General features: G+C 26.6%; 3 protein-coding genes across 3 annotated transcripts in view; 1 reads left to right on the top strand and 2 right to left on the bottom strand.

Moving 5' to 3' along the window:
• Window positions 1-18,628, bottom strand: part of LOC127284189 (60S ribosomal protein L10) — an 88,066-nt gene that overhangs the window by 42,655 nt on the left and 26,783 nt on the right. The window lies entirely within an intron of this gene.
• LOC127284176 (heat shock 70 kDa protein cognate 4) lies at window positions 723-5,992 on the bottom strand. The gene is made up of 4 exons (XM_051309493.1): window positions 5,825-5,992; window positions 5,487-5,704; window positions 4,084-5,201; window positions 723-1,882 (listed from the first exon to the last, which is right to left on the bottom strand). The coding sequence occupies exons 2-4, from the start codon at window positions 5,692-5,694 to the stop codon at window positions 1,235-1,237; spliced, it is 1,974 nt and encodes a 657-aa protein (XP_051165450.1). The 5' UTR covers window positions 5,695-5,704; window positions 5,825-5,992; the 3' UTR covers window positions 723-1,234.
• Window positions 8,057-9,789, top strand: LOC127284186 (malectin-A). The gene is made up of 4 exons (XM_051309508.1): window positions 8,057-8,708; window positions 8,786-8,968; window positions 9,047-9,104; window positions 9,202-9,789. Exons 1-4 carry the CDS (start codon window positions 8,358-8,360, stop codon window positions 9,408-9,410), a joined length of 801 nt encoding a protein of 266 aa, XP_051165465.1. The 5' UTR covers window positions 8,057-8,357; the 3' UTR covers window positions 9,411-9,789.

Below are 18,628 nucleotides of genomic sequence, written 5' to 3'. Positions count from 1 at the left end.
GAAATTTGTCTATATACTTTTTGAATTATAGGAAATTTAAATTTTAATAAAGCGCTGCTATTGACTGCCGGTAAGCGGTAAATTTAAAATTCAGACTTAAGGTTTCTGTAATTTCTCAATTTTGTAAAATTAAATAATATTTCTAAATTAAAAAAATTGTTAATCTATTTTTAATATATTTTTTTTTTTTGATGCGAGAGTAATATTTTTTTTTTCTAAAAAGTTAATATAATCTAGATTTATCCACGTGAATATAAAATATATTTTTTAATAATGATTGCATATATAATTATTGATTAATATATCACGAATTTGAAAAATTAAAAGAGAATCATGGATTTATCATTTAATATAAAAATTTTACTAAATGATTTACAATTAATAGAAATAGAAGAAATGGAAAAAAATTTTGAAACTGAGAAAAATGAAATTTTAAACAATGATTTGCAATTTATAGAAATAAATAAAAAAAAAAAGTTTTTAATATTCCTATTAACAATGTATCAATAATGGAAATAATTATGAATATTAAATATAAAAAATGAAGTAAATTTTTAAAAATTAAATCTAAAATATCTATTCAAGGAAAACGAAATTTTTCTAATTTATATTAAGACTGAAAAATTATTTATAAAATACTAATTTAACTTTTTCTTTTGATAATGAAAAAAGTAGAAAATTAAAATTAAAAAAATATAGAAGTTGAAATAAAAAAAACCAAATTAAATTAAAAAATACTGTTTACTGAAATTATTCACTGATACAAGATTGATGACACTGTTTTCTCCTGTAAGAATAAAAAAAAAAGAATGAAAACTAATTTAACAAAAAACATTAATAATCTTCGTCGTTAATAATAAATATTTCCCCTCACATTTAATGAAACGAAGATATTAAAAAGAAAAATTTCAAATTCAGAAAAGTCCACATTTTGAAAAAGTATATATGTGATTAAAAATTATTTTATAAAATGTCAAATTCTATAAAATATAATTTTTAAAACACGCTTCATAAAATTATATTTTATAGAATATGACTTTGCATATTATAAAATATAGTTTTAAGAAAAAATTTTAAAATGTCACTTTGTGAAAATGAAAAATGGATATTAGGATTCAAGTTACAAACATTTTTTTTTTTTTTAATTTTTTATTTCTTACTCCCACATGAGAAAATTTGGCAGTGCAAGGAGTAAAAAAAAGAAAAAGGTTTCTAAAAATTTTTTTGTTGTTATTTAATCAACTTCCTCGATGGTGGGTCCTGATGCTCCACCGGCACCTGGTGCAGCACCACCTGGAGCAGCGCCACCAGCACCTGGGAAACCGCCTGGCATTCCTCCTGGCATACCACCTGGCATACCGCCACTTCCTTGATAGAGTTTAGTGACAATTGGATTGCACACACCTTCAAGTTCCTTTTGTTTATGTTCAAATTCCTCCTTATCAGCCAATTGATTAGCGTCAAGCCATTTAATAATGTCATTACATTTATCGAGGACAACTTGTTTGTCGCTCGCGCTTATTTTGTCCTTTAATTTTTCGTCTTCGACGGTGCTCTTCATATTAAAGCAATATGACTCCAGGCCATTTTTCGATGCAATTGTCTCCTTTTGTTTTTCGTCTTCACTTCTATATTTCTCAGCTTCATTCACCATTCGTTCAATATCCTCTTTACTGAGACGTCCCTTGTCATTTGTAATTGTAATTTTATTCTCTTTACCAGTTGATTTATCAACAGCCGATACATTTAAAATTCCATTTGCGTCAATATCAAATGTCACTTCAATTTGTGGTACACCACGTGGCGATGGTGGAATTCCTCGCAATTCGAATTTTCCCAATAGATTATTGTCCTTTGTCATTGCGCGTTCTCCCTCATAGACCTAGAAAAAAAAAAATTAGAAAAATTAGCATTCAAATTGAAAAATTCTAAATAAATTGTAAATATTTTCTAAAAATCATTAGAATGGAATTTCATTATTTTTGAGCCGAATTTTACCGAAAATTCACTTCACAGAATTTTTATTTTCTCGAATTATTGTTATTTGATATAAAGAATTTTTTACTTAACCGAAAAATCATTTTAAAAAATTTCTAATTGATAAAATTTTCATTTGTCCGAATAATAGACAGAAAGATTTTCCGGCGCGATTTTTAAAAATCAACCAATCACAATTTTATGGATAATTTTTGATTTTAAAAAATCGCGCCGAAATCTGTCTATTGTTCGCACAAATGAAAATTTTTGTCTTGTAAAATATGTGACACGCTCTGAAGAAAGGGGACCTTAGAAAGACAAAAAAAAAAAAATATAGATTTTGTTTTGAAATTTTAAATTGAAAATACACAAAGAGAATCAACTCACAATCGAAATAATTGATATTTAAATCTTAATTCATAGTTTTTAGGTACCGAATTTTAATTTAATATAATTTTTATTTTACCAATTTTTTTTTTTGTTATTCAACTTTTTATTTTATCCAATTACAATTTAAATCAATTTTAATAATTATCAAAAAATTTTCATTCAGCAGAATTTTTATATTTAGACGAATTTTTATTTCATAGAATCCCTAAAACAGAAAGATTTCGGCGCCAATTTTAAAATAAACCAATCAAAAAATTTTCTTAATAATTTCTGATTGTGGTCTATTTTAAAAACTGCGCCAAAATCTTTGCTGTTTGTTCGGCCATTTTGTAATTTCTATTAAATGAAAATTCGCTCTATTAGGAATTCGATTAAATAAAAATTCTTACACATGGAAATTCGAATAATTAAAATTCTGTTAAATGAGAATTTTGATAAATTAAAATTGAAGTAAAATTATAATACTTTTAAATAAACGGTGGATATAAAAAGAAATCCGTTAATATAAAAATTATTTCAAATAAAAATTCAGGGCGCATGAATATCTCATAAAAATCATTAGCTAGAACTTTTATTTGTATGAATTTTATTTGACAGAATTTTTTTTTTTAGACGAATTTTCATTTTTCTAATTAGCATTTGAGTTACTGTCTTTGTAAATAAAATTTTATTTAACATAATTTTTAAATATCGAATTTTTATTTGACATAATTTTTATTTTGACGAATTTCATTTTATCCACCTTTTATTTTAAAGTATTACAATTTTACTCAATTTTAATTTATCACAATTCTCATTTAACAGAATTTTAGTTATTTGAATTATTTAACGTTAGAATTTTTAACTTAACGAATCTCTATTTGTTCGAATTTTTATTTACAATAATTGTTATATTTCATAGAATTCCTAAAACAGCGAATTTTCATTTGATAGAAATTACAAATGGCCGAACAGAAATTATTAAGAAAATTGTGATTGGTTTATTTTAAAATTGGCGCCGAAATCTTTCTATCGCTTGCTTGTTCGGCCATTTGTAATTTCTGTCAAATGGAAATTCTCTGTTTTTGGAATTCTATTAAATAAAAATTCGTGTAAATAAAAATTCTGACACATGGAGATTCGATAAATTAAAAATTGTGACATTAAACAATTCGAATAACTAAAATTCTGTTAAATGAGAATTCTGATAAATTAAAATTGAGTAAAATTATAAATAATTTTAAATTAAAAGGTGGATAAAAAGAAATTCGTTAAAATAAAAATTATGTCAAATAAAAATTCGATATTTAAAAATTATGTTAAATAAAATTTCGTTTACAAAGAAAGTAACTCAAATACTAATTCGAAAAATAAAAATTCGTCTAAAAAGAAATTCTGTCAAATGAAATTCATACAAATGAAAATTCTAGCTAATGATTTTTATGTGATATTCATGCGCCCCAAAAATTCGGTATTTAAAAAATTATGTTAAATAAAATTTCGTTTACAAAGAATTCATATTTTCCAAAGAAACTGAAATTTTTAATTTATTTAAATTTAATAAAAAATTTTATTTCGATCAATGAAAAAATTCTGTAATATAAAAAATCGATTAGATGAAAATTCTTGTAAAATACTAATACAAACAAATACAAAATAATATAATGACAAATAAAATTCCAAAAATGAAAATTCAAACTGATTTTTAAAATATTATGTTCAAAGAAATTGAATTACCTGAATCAATACAGCGGGTTGATTGTCGGAATAAGTTGTAAATGTCTGCGTTTGTTTAGTGGGAATGGTGGTGTTTCTCTTAATGAGTGCAGTCATTACACCTCCAGCTGTTTCAATACCAAGGGATAATGGAGCAACATCCAAGAGAAGAAGATCTTGTACCTCCTCTGATTTATCACCATGAAGAATAGCAGCCTGTACAGCAGCGCCATAAGCCACGGCTTCATCTGGATTTATCGATTTATTAAGTTCCTTGCCATTGAAAAAGTCCTGAAGGAGTTTTTGAATTTTTGGAATACGCGTTGAACCACCAACAAGTACAATATCATGAATTTGTGATTTATCCATTTTTGCATCGCGCAATGATTTTTCAACTGGTTCAAGTGTACCGCGGAATAAATCGGCGCAAAGCTCTTCAAAACGTGCACGCGTTATTGATGTATAAAAATCAGTACCCTCAAATAATGAATCAATTTCAATGCTTGCTTGTGTTGATGATGAAAGTGTTCTCTTTGCTCTTTCGCATGCTGTTCTTAAACGACGTAATGCACGTTTATTGCTTGTCAATTCTTTTTTATATTTACGTTTAAATTCCTGTACAAAATGTGTCACCATTCGATTATCAAAATCTTCACCGCCAAGATGTGTATCGCCGGCTGTTGATTTTACTTCAAAAATACCATCTTCAATGGTGAGAATTGAAACGTCAAATGTACCACCGCCAAGATCAAAAATAAGAACATTACGTTCGCCAACGGCTTTTTTGTCAAGACCATAAGCAATAGCGGCCGCTGTTGGTTCATTAATAATACGCAATACATTTAAGGCGGAGATGGTTCCAGCATCTTTTGTTGCCTGACGCTGCGAGTCGTTGAAATAAGCAGGTACAGTGATCACAGCGTTAGTGACGGTTTTGCCAAGATATGCCTCAGCAGTTTCCTTCATTTTCACCAGGACCATCGAACTCACTTCCTCTGGGAAGAAAGTCTTCTTTTCTCCTTTATAATGGACCTCGATTTTTGGCTTATCACCATCGCTAATTACAGTGAATGGCCAATGTTTCATGTCAGCCTGAACTGTGGGATCGTCAAAGCGACGACCAATCAAACGCTTGGCATCTGAAATTAAAAATTTTTTTTAATTTTTCCCAAAAAAAAAACGAAATAAAAAAAAACTATTTCAATAAAATCAAGTCGATATTGAAAAATCATTAAATCGATAAAAAGAATGATGAAACGATGAGTCACGCTAGGGAATTTACAAGGCGATGGCATCGTCCACCATTTTTTTTTTTTTTTTCCCCCCGTCTAATAAAACGACCACGAGTCAAAACCGGAAGTAGTTAAAACAAGGAAATTTGAAGGAAAAAAAAGGTAATTTGATCGAAAAAAAAATTCACTTACCAAAAATGGTGTTATTGGGATTCATCGCAACTTGATTCTTGGCAGCATCTCCGATAAGACGCTCCGTGTCAGTAAATGCAACATAACTAGGTGTGGTGCGATTTCCCTGGTCGTTAGCGATAATTTCAACTTTTCCATGTTGGAAAACTCCGACACATGAGTAAGTTGTTCCAAGATCAATACCAACTGCGGGTGCTTTGGTTGCCATTTTTGTTAATCTGGAAAAAAAAAGAAAATCCTCCTTTTTATCACATTTTTGTAAATTTGTAAATTTTTGTAAATTTTAACGAAATTTAGAAAAAATTAGAATATATCAGAAAAATCACATAAACACGCACCTTTATTAAATTTAATTTAAAAAGACGTGAAGAAGAAATGAAGTACTTTATCCTACAACGATTCGCAACGTGAGTGACGGGACGCGCGCACAAATTCGTTATATATATAATCGCGTGAGAGTCGCAAGAGACCAAAAGACTTCTGGAACATTCTATCACAATCTTGGGCGGGATACTTTTAAACGAATCAGAAAATAGCTTTCTTTCAATGCTCATCAATAATTGGTGGATTAGTTTTGATCTAAAAGAATTTTAACAATGATGAACAAACTGCTAATGTCAAATTCAAAACTAATAATCTATTTTATTTTTAAATAACAATTATATTTTAACATAAAATTGTGATATTTGTGTATAAATAATTAATGTTATTTTAGAAAATAATTTTTATTTTTTGAATAATTTGTGAAATAAATGGAATTTAGTTGATATTTTGACAAAAAGATGCGCAAGTTGCGCAGGTGTTGCGGAAGTGAAACATTAACAATATTCAGGAGGAAAATGGAGAAAATGCGTTACTAAAATAATTCTGGATTAGTCTATAATATACGGGAAATATATTATTTAAAAAATCGAATAATTTTCCGATGAAATGCAATATTTCTGTTTTTATTTATGATTTCATGGAAGAATACGGTAAGAGGTTAGGTTAACCATTTAAGGTTATATTTTAATTTATAACCATAAAAGGTAAAAATTATTGATTTTCGTGAAAAAAGAGGGTTTTTTCATCCTATACATTGGTATATTTATATATATATTTTTCAGTTGAAATTTGTGTTTTATTCATTAAATTAAAAATTTTACAAATAATCCCACGTGGAAGGGCACATTTTAATAGAAAATAAATAAATTTAATTGTATTAATTATAAATAATTTATATTATTTATATTTTTAAAAAATAAATTTTTTCAGGAAAAAAAAAGTGCAATAATTTTTTTTAAAAAATAATTTTTTGTTTGAAAAGAAATTTGTATAAATTATAGATAAAATGTTAAAAGTTGTGTCCTAATCAATGAGCACGTGTTGAATTATGGAATAATTTTACACACATATACAGTTTGAAAATATTTATAAGATTATTTCATTGTATTAAAAGGTCAATACGTATATACTATGACGTGGTACAAAATTGAATCTATTTTTCCTAATTAATAATTTTCGTTTATCTAAAATAATTTCACATTTAAATATTCAATTATTTATTTTTAATTAAATATTTTAATTTGTAAAATATTAATATTTATTTATAAATAATAGAAAATAATAATTTTTGCTAAAAGAAAATTCAAAATAATAGAAGAAATATAATTTAAAAACTATAATTTTTATCATTTGATTAAATTTACATATTTATTTGTAAACAAAACAAAATATGTTTACTATTAAATATAATTAAGTTAATTTTTGGATATTGAATTTTTTTTTATTTTTAGTTTCTTAAAAATTTCATATTTAATATTAATATAATATTAATACATTTAATATATTAATATAAGATGGTTTGTTTGTATATAAACAAAAAAGGTTCGTTTAGTTAAAAATACATACATGTCCTTAAGAGATAAACTTCAAGTCAAGGTTTAATGCTTGGAAAAATCTCGTTGACGTATTTAAGTTTCTATATAAGCGTTTGAAAAAATCTGACGATTTAAAGTAGGAAATACACCTGACAAGGTTTCATTGAAGGTTGAATTAAATTTTTAATATTTTTATTTATAATAGATGATTATATTCATTTATTAAAATTATTTATGGAAAAATTTAATTTTTATTTAATTTTTTTTTAATTTAATTTTTGGTAAATATTTAATTTTTTCTTTATTATATAATTAATAATTAAATTTTTTTTTCCTCTATTAAATTTTTATTAATTCACATAATTTTAAATAGAAAATTTTTTAAAGAATTTGTGTTACTTATTTTTTGACTGCAGTGTTGGAAGTGATATTAACCTTGATATAATAGTCACACTGCAGTATATCGCTAAAAATCAATAATTTAGAAAATAAGCTGAAAATAAGTTCTTTTAATTTTTTTAATAATGCGAAATTGTTAATAAAAATATTAAAATTATTTTATTAAAAAATTGTACAGAATTTTACAAAACTGATAATTATTTTAAATAATAGGATTTTTTTTTTTACTAACAAATTTCGAAATATTAACTTTTTCCCGCCGACGATTTTAGCGCGTGGCGAAATATGGTAGTAAAATTGTTTTTCCACTCGAGTTTTTTCTCACAATGGCGGCATTTTCATTAGTTTATGATTAAAAAGTCAACGTGTCAGCGATGTGTTGGTTTGAGAATTAAATGTCTTTTTTTTATTATTTAAAGAAACGAGAGAATATTAAAATTAATTCTCATGGAGGTAAAAATAATTACACCTGTCAATATTTTATTGGTTGAAGCTAATGTAATTGTAGTATTTTTAACCTAACCTCCTTCTGTCACGTACAATTGGTAATGTTTATAATTTCAATGAAATTGAATATTTTCTAAAGAAAAGAAATAAAAATAATTATCAAAAAATGTCTGATTTACGTTATAATTATTTAACATTGTTATATTTAACGACTTTAATTATTTCAATTGTTAAATGTCACGATGTGATTTATGCAATTAACGCTGGTGGAGATTCTCATATAGACAATAATGGCATTCGTTATGCTAAAGATCCACTTTTTGATAAAGTTGGAACAGCTTCCGATTATGGAAAACAACTTTTAATTGGAAGAATTCATCCCAATGATCATATTCTTTATCAAACTGAACGTTATCATCATAGTACGTTTGGTTACGATATACCAGTGAGCGATGATGGTGATTATGTTATGATTTTGAAATTCAGTGAAGTTTATTTTAATTCACCAAATATGAAGGTATGTTTATTGTTTTTGCAATTGATTTTCTTAGAAACATTTTTTTTTTCTGTAAAGAATTGTTTCGTTTTAAATAGGTTTTTGACATTGTTTTAAATGGAGATCATACAGTAGTGACGGATTTGGATATTTTTGAAAAAGTCGGTCGTGGAATTGCACACGACGAATATGTACCATTTACAATACAAAATGGTAAATTATATTACAATGACGACGAGTCAGATATAGTTTCAGGAAAAATCCGAGTTGAATTTATTAAGGTAATTGAAATTTTTTTGTGAAATAGAAAATTTTAATTTAGAAAAAAAAAGAAGTAAATAAAATACTATTTTTCACAGGGCTACCGTGATAATCCAAAAATAAATGCAATTGCTGTTATTAAAGGAAGCCTTGATGGTATGTTTAAATTTAAAAAAAAAATAAATTTCAAAAAAAATAAATTTTTAAAAAATTGCCGAAATCAAATTTTACAAAAAAATTAATTGAAAATTAGATGTACCTCAACTGGGACCAATTCCTCAAGATTCTGAGGAAGATGAAGAATTACAGGATGAAGAGGAGGAATCTGTGGTTCGATCAAGACACACTAGTGGTCCACGAACTCCGGATCCATATTCCACGGAAGAATATTCAATGATGTTACCTGTTTTTATTGCTATAGGAGCCTTCATACCGCTTCTATTTTGTCTCTGTAAATTGTAGAAAAAATTATCATCAAGGTACTGTGTACTTAAAAAAACAAGTTGTAAATTCAGATGTTCATTACATGAACATTTTGCTTCCTCTTTACGATCAGCAAAAAAATTTGCTTCCTCGTGGAGAAAGCAATATTTTATTGCCAAAATGTCAATTTTTAATTTTTTAACTTTCATTAATTCTTTAAATTTACCTCAAATGTATACTTTATATATATCGATCGATCGATTCGTCTTGACGTAAGGAATACGATTTTATTATATATAACCTTAAATTTTTCTATTTAAAAATTTTTTCGATTAAAAAAAAATTTTTCGAAAAAAGACGATAAAAATTTTTTTTTGGGGTATTTTTTAAAATCATACATCTGGACAATTGATCATGATCTCATATAACATGTTTCTATAAAGAAAAAAATTTGTTTCCGCCACTTTGAAAAGTTTTATAAATGAAAGGACTACAAAGCTTCCTCCACGAGGAAGCAAAAAAAAAAAAAAAAAAAAATGGTGTTCAATTAAATTAAGACTGAACACTGAATTTTCAGTAAGTTCGATTTTACGCACCTTTTTTTCTATACGTCAATTAATATTTGCATAATTAAAAAATTATCTATTTTTAATCGCATTTTTATCGAATTATCTATTTTTAAAAAATGTGAAATTAAAAAAAAACGAAAATTTTCGTTTTATATTTCATTTTCTATTTTTTATCTATTCATATTCTTGTAGCTTTTTTTTTTATTGAAATAGTAAGTTTTTTTCATTTTAATTTTTTTTTTTATTTTCTTTTTTACATCCTCTAAATTGTATTTAAAGATTTGAATTATATTCTAAGTCGAATTTGCTGTGAATTGCGAGAGTTGGATATGTTAGGTAAATAATTCTAATATAATAAACAATTATTTATTAAAATAATTATTTAAATATATAATATATATATATATAAAAAAAAATTATAGAAAGATACTAGTTGTCAAGAATGACGGATTTGTGTTCAATAATACGAATTTTAAATGCATTTTAATAATAAGATTTGCGCACACCAAATTTTGCACGGGTTTTAGATTAATTATTATAATAATATAATTTGAATTATGTTGTCCTTTTTTTCTGTTCAAAGGACTGTATATTTTGTCTTGATACTCCCTAATAAAAATTGTTTTATTATTGTAAAAAAAAAGAAAATTTATTTGCCCGATAAATTTAGTTTTTATTTCCAAAATATATTCTTTTTTTTCCAATTCAATTTTGTGTCAACGAGTAAATTATCATTTTAATAATATATATTTATTTTTGGTTAATGCCAATGTCCAATTTTTATCTTATCAAATACTTTTGATTTTTTTTTTAAAGAATAATAACTTGAAAAAGGATATAAATTTTTGTGTTTTAATTTTGTAGAAACTATAAAAATAGAAAAAAAAGCAATGTAAGATTTGATTAAAGAATTTCTAATGGAATTTTATAATCCTTAACATCTGGCGGATAGTGTTTAAATGAAAATGAGATTTTTGCATGCATCTTGCATTAAAAATTTTTAACTGGAAATGCGAATTAAATAAGAATTTGTTAATATTTATTAAAAAAAAAAAAAATTTATTTCTAACTTTAAAAAATCATTAAATAAACAGGAAGGGCAAACAATATATAAAAATTTTTAAAGCCTTATTTGAAGAAAATGTCGGCTTTTACATGTAATTTATGGTGACTTTATCATAAGAATGTTTAAGGTAGAAAAAACTTTAATGATTTAGAGATATCAAATTCTCTTGGAAATTTATTTTTATCGATTGGATAGTATCATTTTTATAATTCTGAAAAAAAACTAAAAAAAAAATTCTTAAACATTAAAATAAAAACATTTTTTATTGAGCTGAAGAACATAACGTTAATTGTTTAACGGTTACAAAAACCAATTTATTAAAGTTTGTTCAAATTTTAATCATTACCAATCGAAAGAGCATGAAAAAATGTGTCGGAATCCATGAGTTTTATTCCAAATTTGATGTCGGAAAGTTATGAAAAATCAAAATCAAAATTAATTTAAACTTTCTTAAATGTTAACGATCGCGTTAACGGGTGCTTATTAAAGTTTGTTCAAATTTTAATCATTACCAATCGAAAGAGCATAAAAAAATGTGTCGGAATCCATGAGTTTTATTTCAAATTTGATGTCGGAAAGATATGAAAAATCAAAATATTGAAGAAGTTATGGCTTCTTAAACGTTAACGATCGCGTTAACGGGTGCTTATTAAAGTTTGTTCAAATTTTAATCATTACCAATCGAAAGAGCATAAAAAAATGTGTCAGAATCCATGAGTTTTATTCCAAATTTGATGTCGGAAAGTTATGAAAAATCAAAATCAAAATTAATTTAAACTTTCTTAAATGTTAACGATCGCGTTAACGGGTGCTTATTAAAGTTTGTTCAAATTTTAATCATTACCAATCGAAAGAGCATAAAAAAATGTGTCGGAATCCATGAGTTTTATTCCAAATTTGATGTCGGAAAGATATGAAAAATCAAAATATTGAAGAAGTTATGGCTTCTTAAACGTTAACGATCGCGTTAACTGGTGCTTATTAAAGTTTGTTCAAATTTTAATCATTACCAATGGAAAGAGCATAAAAAAATGTGTCGGAATCCATGAGTTTTATTCCAAATTTGATGTCGGAAAGATATGAAAAATCAAAATATTGAAGAAGTTATGGCTTCTTAAACGTTAACGATCGCGTTAACGGGTGCTTATTAAAGTTTGTTCAAATTTTAATCATTACCAATCGAAAGAGCATGAAAAAATGTGTCGGAATCCATGAGTTTTATTCCAAATTTGATGTCGGAAAGTTATGAAAAATCAAAATCAAAATTAATTTAAACTTTCTTAAATGTTAACGATCGCGTTAACGGGTGCTTATTAAAGTTTGTTCAAATTTTAATCATTACCAATCGAAAGAGCATAAAAAAATGTGTCGGAATCCATGAGTTTTATTTCAAATTTGATGTCGGAAAGATATGAAAAATCAAAATATTGAAGAAGTTATGGCTTCTTAAACGTTAACGATCGCGTTAACGGGTGCTTATTAAAGTTTGTTCAAATTTTAATCATTACCAATCGAAAGAGCATAAAAAAATGTGTCAGAATCCATGAGTTTTATTCCAAATTTGATGTCGGAAAGTTATGAAAAATCAAAATCAAAATTAATTTAAACTTTCTTAAATGTTAACGATCGCGTTAACGGGTGCTTATTAAAGTTTGTTCAAATTTTAATCATTACCAATCGAAAGAGCATAAAAAAATGTGTCGGAATCCATGAGTTTTATTCCAAATTTGATGTCGGAAAGATATGAAAAATCAAAATATTGAAGAAGTTATGGCTTCTTAAACGTTAACGATCGCGTTAACTGGTGCTTATTAAAGTTTGTTCAAATTTTAATCATTACCAATCGAAAGAGCATAAAAAAATGTGTCGGAATCCATGAGTTTTATTCCAAATTTGATGTCGGAAAGATATGAAAAATCAAAATATTGAAGAAGTTATGGCTTCTTAAACGTTAACGATCGCGTTAACTGGTGCTTATTAAAGTTTGTTCAAATTTTAATCATTACCAATCGAAAGAGCATAAAAAAATGTGTCGGAATCCATGAGTTTTATTCCAAATTTGATGTCGGAAAGATATGAAAAATCAAAATATTGAAGAAGTTATGGCTTCTTAAACGTTAACGATCGCGTTAACGGGTGCTTAATAAAGTTTGTTCAAATTTTAATCATTACCAATCGAAAGAGCATAAAAAAATGTGTCAGAATCCATGAGTTTTATTCCAAATTTGATGTCGGAAAGTTATGAAAAATCAAAATCAAAATTAATTTAAACTTTCTTAAATGTTAACGATCGCGTTAACGGGTGCTTATTAAAGTTTGTTCAAATTTTAATCATTACCAATCGAAAGAGCATAAAAAAATGTGTCGGAATCCATGAGTTTTATTCCAAATTTGATGTCGGAAAGATATGAAAAATCAAAATATTGAAGAAGTTATGGCTTCTTAAACGTTAACGATCGCGTTAACGGGTGTTAATTAAAGTTTGTTCAAATTTTAATCATTACCAATGGAAAGAGCATAAAAAAATGTGTCGGAATCCATGAGTTTTATTCCAAATTTGATGTCGGAAAGATATGAAAAATCAAAATATTGAAGAAGTTATGGCTTCTTAAACGTTAACGATCGCGTTAACGGGTGCTTATTAAAGTTTGTTCAAATTTTAATCATTACCAATCGAAAGAGCATAAAAAAATGTGTCGGAATCCATGAGTTTTATTCCAAATTTGATGTCGGAAAGATATGAAAAATCAAAATATTGAAGAAGTTATGGCTTCTTAAACGTTAACGATCGCGTTAACTGGTGCTTATTAAAGTTTGTTCAAATTTTAATCATTACCAATGGAAAGAGCATAAAAAAATGTGTCGGAATCCATGAGTTTTATTCCAAATTTGATGTCGGAAAGATATGAAAAATCAAAATATTGAAGAAGTTATGGCTCCTTAAACGTTAACGATCGCGTTAACGGGTGCTTAATAAAGTTTGTTCAAATTTTAATCATTACCAATCGAAAGAGCATAAAAAAATGTGTCAGAATCCATGAGTTTTATTCCAAATTTGATGTCGGAAAGTTATGAAAAATCAAAATCAAAATTAATTTAAACTTTCTTAAATGTTAACGATCGCGTTAACGGGTGCTTATTAAAGTTTGTTCAAATTTTAATCATTACCAATCGAAAGAGCATAAAAAAATGTGTCGGAATCCATGAGTTTTATTCCAAATTTGATGTCGGAAAGATATGAAAAATCAAAATATTGAAGAAGTTATGGCTTCTTAAACGTTAACGATCGCGTTAACGGGTGTTAATTAAAGTTTGTTCAAATTTTAATCATTACCAATGGAAAGAGCATAAAAAAATGTGTCGGAATCCATGAGTTTTATTCCAAATTTGATGTCGGAAAGATATGAAAAATCAAAATATTGAAGAAGTTATGGCTTCTTAAACGTTAACGATCGCGTTAACGGGTGCTTATTAAAGTTTGTTCAAATTTTAATCATTACCAATCGAAAGAGCATGAAAAAATGTGTCGGAATCCATGAGTTTTATTCCAAATTTGATGTCGGAAAGTTATGAAAAATCAAAATCAAAATTAATTTAAACTTTCTTAAATGTTAACGATCGCGTTAACGGGTGCTTATTAAAGTTTGTTCAAATTTTAATCATTACCAATCGAAAGAGCATAAAAAAATGTGTCGGAATCCATTAGTTTTATTCCAAATTTGATGTCGGAAAGATATGAAAAATCAAAATATTGAAGAAGTTATGGCTTCTTAAACGTTAACGATCGCGTTAACGGGTGTTAATTAAAGTTTGTTCAAATTTTAATCATTACCAATGGAAAGAGCATAAAAAAATGTGTCGGAATCCATGAGTTTTATTCCAAATTTGATGTCGGAAAGATATGAAAAATCAAAATATTGAAGAAGTTATGGCTTCTTAAACGTTAACGATCGCGTTAACTGGTGCTTATTAAAGTTTGTTCAAATTTTAATCATTACCAATGGAAAGAGCATAAAAAAATGTGTCGGAATCCATGAGTTTTATTCCAAATTTGATGTCGGAAAGATATGAAAAATCAAAATATTGAAGAAGTTATGGCTTCTTAAACGTTAACGATCGCGTTAACGGGTGCTTAATAAAGTTTGTTCAAATTTTAATCATTACCAATCGAAAGAGCATAAAAAAATGTGTCAGAATCCATGAGTTTTATTCCAAATTTGATGTCGGAAAGTTATGAAAAATCAAAATCAAAATTAATTTAAACTTTCTTAAATGTTAACGATCGCGTTAACGGGTGCTTATTAAAGTTTGTTCAAATTTTAATCATTACCAATCGAAAGAGCATAAAAAAATGTGTCGGAATCCATGAGTTTTATTCCAAATTTGATGTCGGAAAGATATGAAAAATCAAAATATTGAAGAAGTTATGGCTTCTTAAACGTTAACGATCGCGTTAACGGGTGTTAATTAAAGTTTGTTCAAATTTTAATCATTACCAATGGAAAGAGCATAAAAAAATGTGTCGGAATCCATGAGTTTTATTCCAAATTTAATGTCGGAAAGATATGAAAAATCAAAATATTGAAGAAGTTATGGCTTCTTAAACGTTAACGATCGCGTTAACGGGTGCTTATTAAAGTTTGTTCAAATTTTAATCATTACCAATCGAAAGAGCATAAAAAAATGTGTCAGAATCCATGAGTTTTATTCCAAATTTGATGTCGGAAAGTTATGAAAAATCAAAATCAAAATTAATTTAAACTTTCTTAAATGTTAACGATCGCGTTAACGGGTGCTTATTAAAGTTTGTTCAAATTTTAATCATTACCAATCGAAAGAGCATAAAAAAATGTGTCGGAATCCATGAGTTTTATTCCAAATTTGATGTCGGAAAGATATGAAAAATCAAAATATTGAAGAAGTTATGGCTTCTTAAACGTTAACGATCGCGTTAACGGGTGCTTATTAAAGTTTGTTCAAATTTTAATCATTACCAATCGAAAGAGCATAAAAAAATGTGTCGGAATCCATGAGTTTTATTCCAAATTTGATGTCGGAAAGTTATGAAAAATCAAAATCAACATTAATTTAAACTTTCTTAAATGTTAACGATCGCGTTAACGGGTGCTTATTAAAGTTTGTTCAAATTTTAATCATTACCAATCGAAAGAGCATAAAAAAATGTGTCGGAATCCATGAGTTTTATTCCAAATTTGATGTCGGAAAGATATGAAAAATCAAAATATTGAAGAAGTTATGGCTTCTTAAACGTTAACGATCGCGTTAACGGGTGCTTATTAAAGTTTGTTCAAATTTTAATCATTACCAATCGAAAGAGCATAAAAAAATGTGTCAGAATCCATGAGTTTTATTCCAAATTTGATGTCGGAAAGTTATGAAAAATCAAAATCAAAATTAATTTAAACTTTCTTAAATGTTAACGATCGCGTTAACGGGTGCTTATTAAAGTTTGTTCAAATTTTAATCATTACCAATCGAAAGAGCATAAAAAAATGTGTCGGAATCCATGAGTTTTATTCCAAATTTGATGTCGGAAAGATATGAAAAATCAAAATATTGAAGAAGTTATGGCTTCTTAAACGTTAACGATCGCGTTAACGGGTGTTAATTAAAGTTTGTTCAAATTTTAATCATTACCAATGGAAAGAGCATAAAAAAATGTGTCGGAATCCATGAGTTTTATTCCAAATTTGATGTCGGAAAGATATGAAAAATCAAAATATTGAAGAAGTTATGGCTTCTTAAACGTTAACGATCGCGTTAACGGGTGCTTATTAAAGTTTGTTCAAATTTTAATCATTACCAATCGAAAGAGCATAAAAAAATGTGTCAGAATCCATGAGTTTTATTCCAAATTTGATGTCGGAAAGTTATGAAAAATCAAAATCAAAATTAATTTAAACTTTCTTAAATGTTAACGATCGCGTTAACGGGTGCTTATTAAAGTTTGTTCAAATTTTAATCATTACCAATCGAAAGAGCATAAAAAAATGTGTCGGAATCCATGAGTTTTATTCCAAATTTGATGTCGGAAAGATATGAAAAATCAAAATATTGAAGAAGTTATGGCTTCTTAAACGTTAACGATCGCGTTAACGGGTGTTAATTAAAGTTTGTTCAAATTTTAATCATTACCAATGGAAAGAGCATAAAAAAATGTGTCGGAATCCATGAGTTTTATTCCAAATTTGATGTCGGAAAGATATGAAAAATCAAAATATTGAAGAAGTTATGGCTTCTTAAACGTTAACGATCGCGTTAACGGGTGCTTATTAAAGTTTGTTCAAATTTTAATCATTACCAATCGAAAGAGCATAAAAAAATGTGTCAGAATCCATGAGTTTTATTCCAAATTTGATGTCGGAAAGTTATGAAAAATCAAAATCAAAATTAATTTAAACTTTCTTAAATGTTAACGATCGCGTTAACGGGTGCTTATTAAAGTTTGTTCAAATTTTAATCATTACCAATCGAAAGAGCATAAAAAAATGTGTCGGAATCCATGAGTTTTATTCCAAATTTGATGTCGGAAACATATGAAAAATCAAAATTTAATAAGCACCCGATAACGCAATCGTTAACGTTTGAGAAAGGTTAAATTAATTTTGATTTTTCATATCTTTCCGACATCAAATTTGGAATAAAACTCATGGATTCCGACACATTTTTTCATGCTCTTTCGATTGGTAATGATTAAAATTTGAACAAACTTTAATAAATTGGTTTTTGTAACCGTTAAACAATTAACGTTATGTTCTTCAGCTCAATACATTTTTTCATTAATTTTCAATAAATTTATCGAGAGACTGCAATTCGAATTCCAGTGACTAATTCAACTATAAGTTATTTTAACTCGTTAATTAATATGGAGAATTAGTACATTAAAGCAACAAGACGTGACTTGTCTTGTTCATTTTATATTCTAATAATAATAATAAAATTTTTTTTTATTTGAAAATTATTTATATTTTTACATATTTTTTTTCTCTCTACCTTTTTTTTATGTGAAAAAGATAAATTTCTTTTATTAACGTAACAAAGATAAGATTCTTAATAATCCTAACATTTTTTAATCAAATTTATGATTAGAAAAATATTTAAAATTAACTTCTTTTTCAGAGTGAGATAAAAAAAACATTTCATAATTCGAAGATTATTTAAAAATAAAATTTTTTAAATTTCTTTTTTTTTCTAAATGTAGATTTTTTTTGAAGCTTTAAACAATCGGGGGGTCGAAAAAAAATCTCGAGACATATATATTTATTGAGAGTGCAGAATTTGAAAATGTGGCCTTGAATTGAATGCTAATTGTCAATGATTACTGTACATCAAAGCCCTGGAAGATCGAGTCACGTGATCTCTATTTTATATGGGATGAATGAGCTTATTCCCATTAAGAATATGCAGACCCTTATGTACATACACGAATTTTATTGAATTAGGGTTCTTTTGTAGTATAAGTATAGGATGTGAATATATATCGTATCCGCACATATATATCAATCACTTATAGTAAAGACAATTTTTTTTTTTTTTTTTCAATTGTAAAAATGACTAATTTTTTTTTTAATTTGGTAATTTAAGAGTAATTACTTAGTTTT

Source organism: Leptopilina boulardi, unplaced genomic scaffold (genome assembly GCF_019393585.1).
Source record: "Leptopilina boulardi isolate dan_hultmark-lab unplaced genomic scaffold, ZJU_Lbou_2.1 LbouV2_32, whole genome shotgun sequence".
Classification (NCBI taxonomy): domain Eukaryota; kingdom Metazoa; phylum Arthropoda; class Insecta; order Hymenoptera; family Figitidae; genus Leptopilina; species Leptopilina boulardi.
Note: the sequence above shows the minus strand (reverse complement) of the source record. Positions and strands in the feature narration are given on the sequence as shown.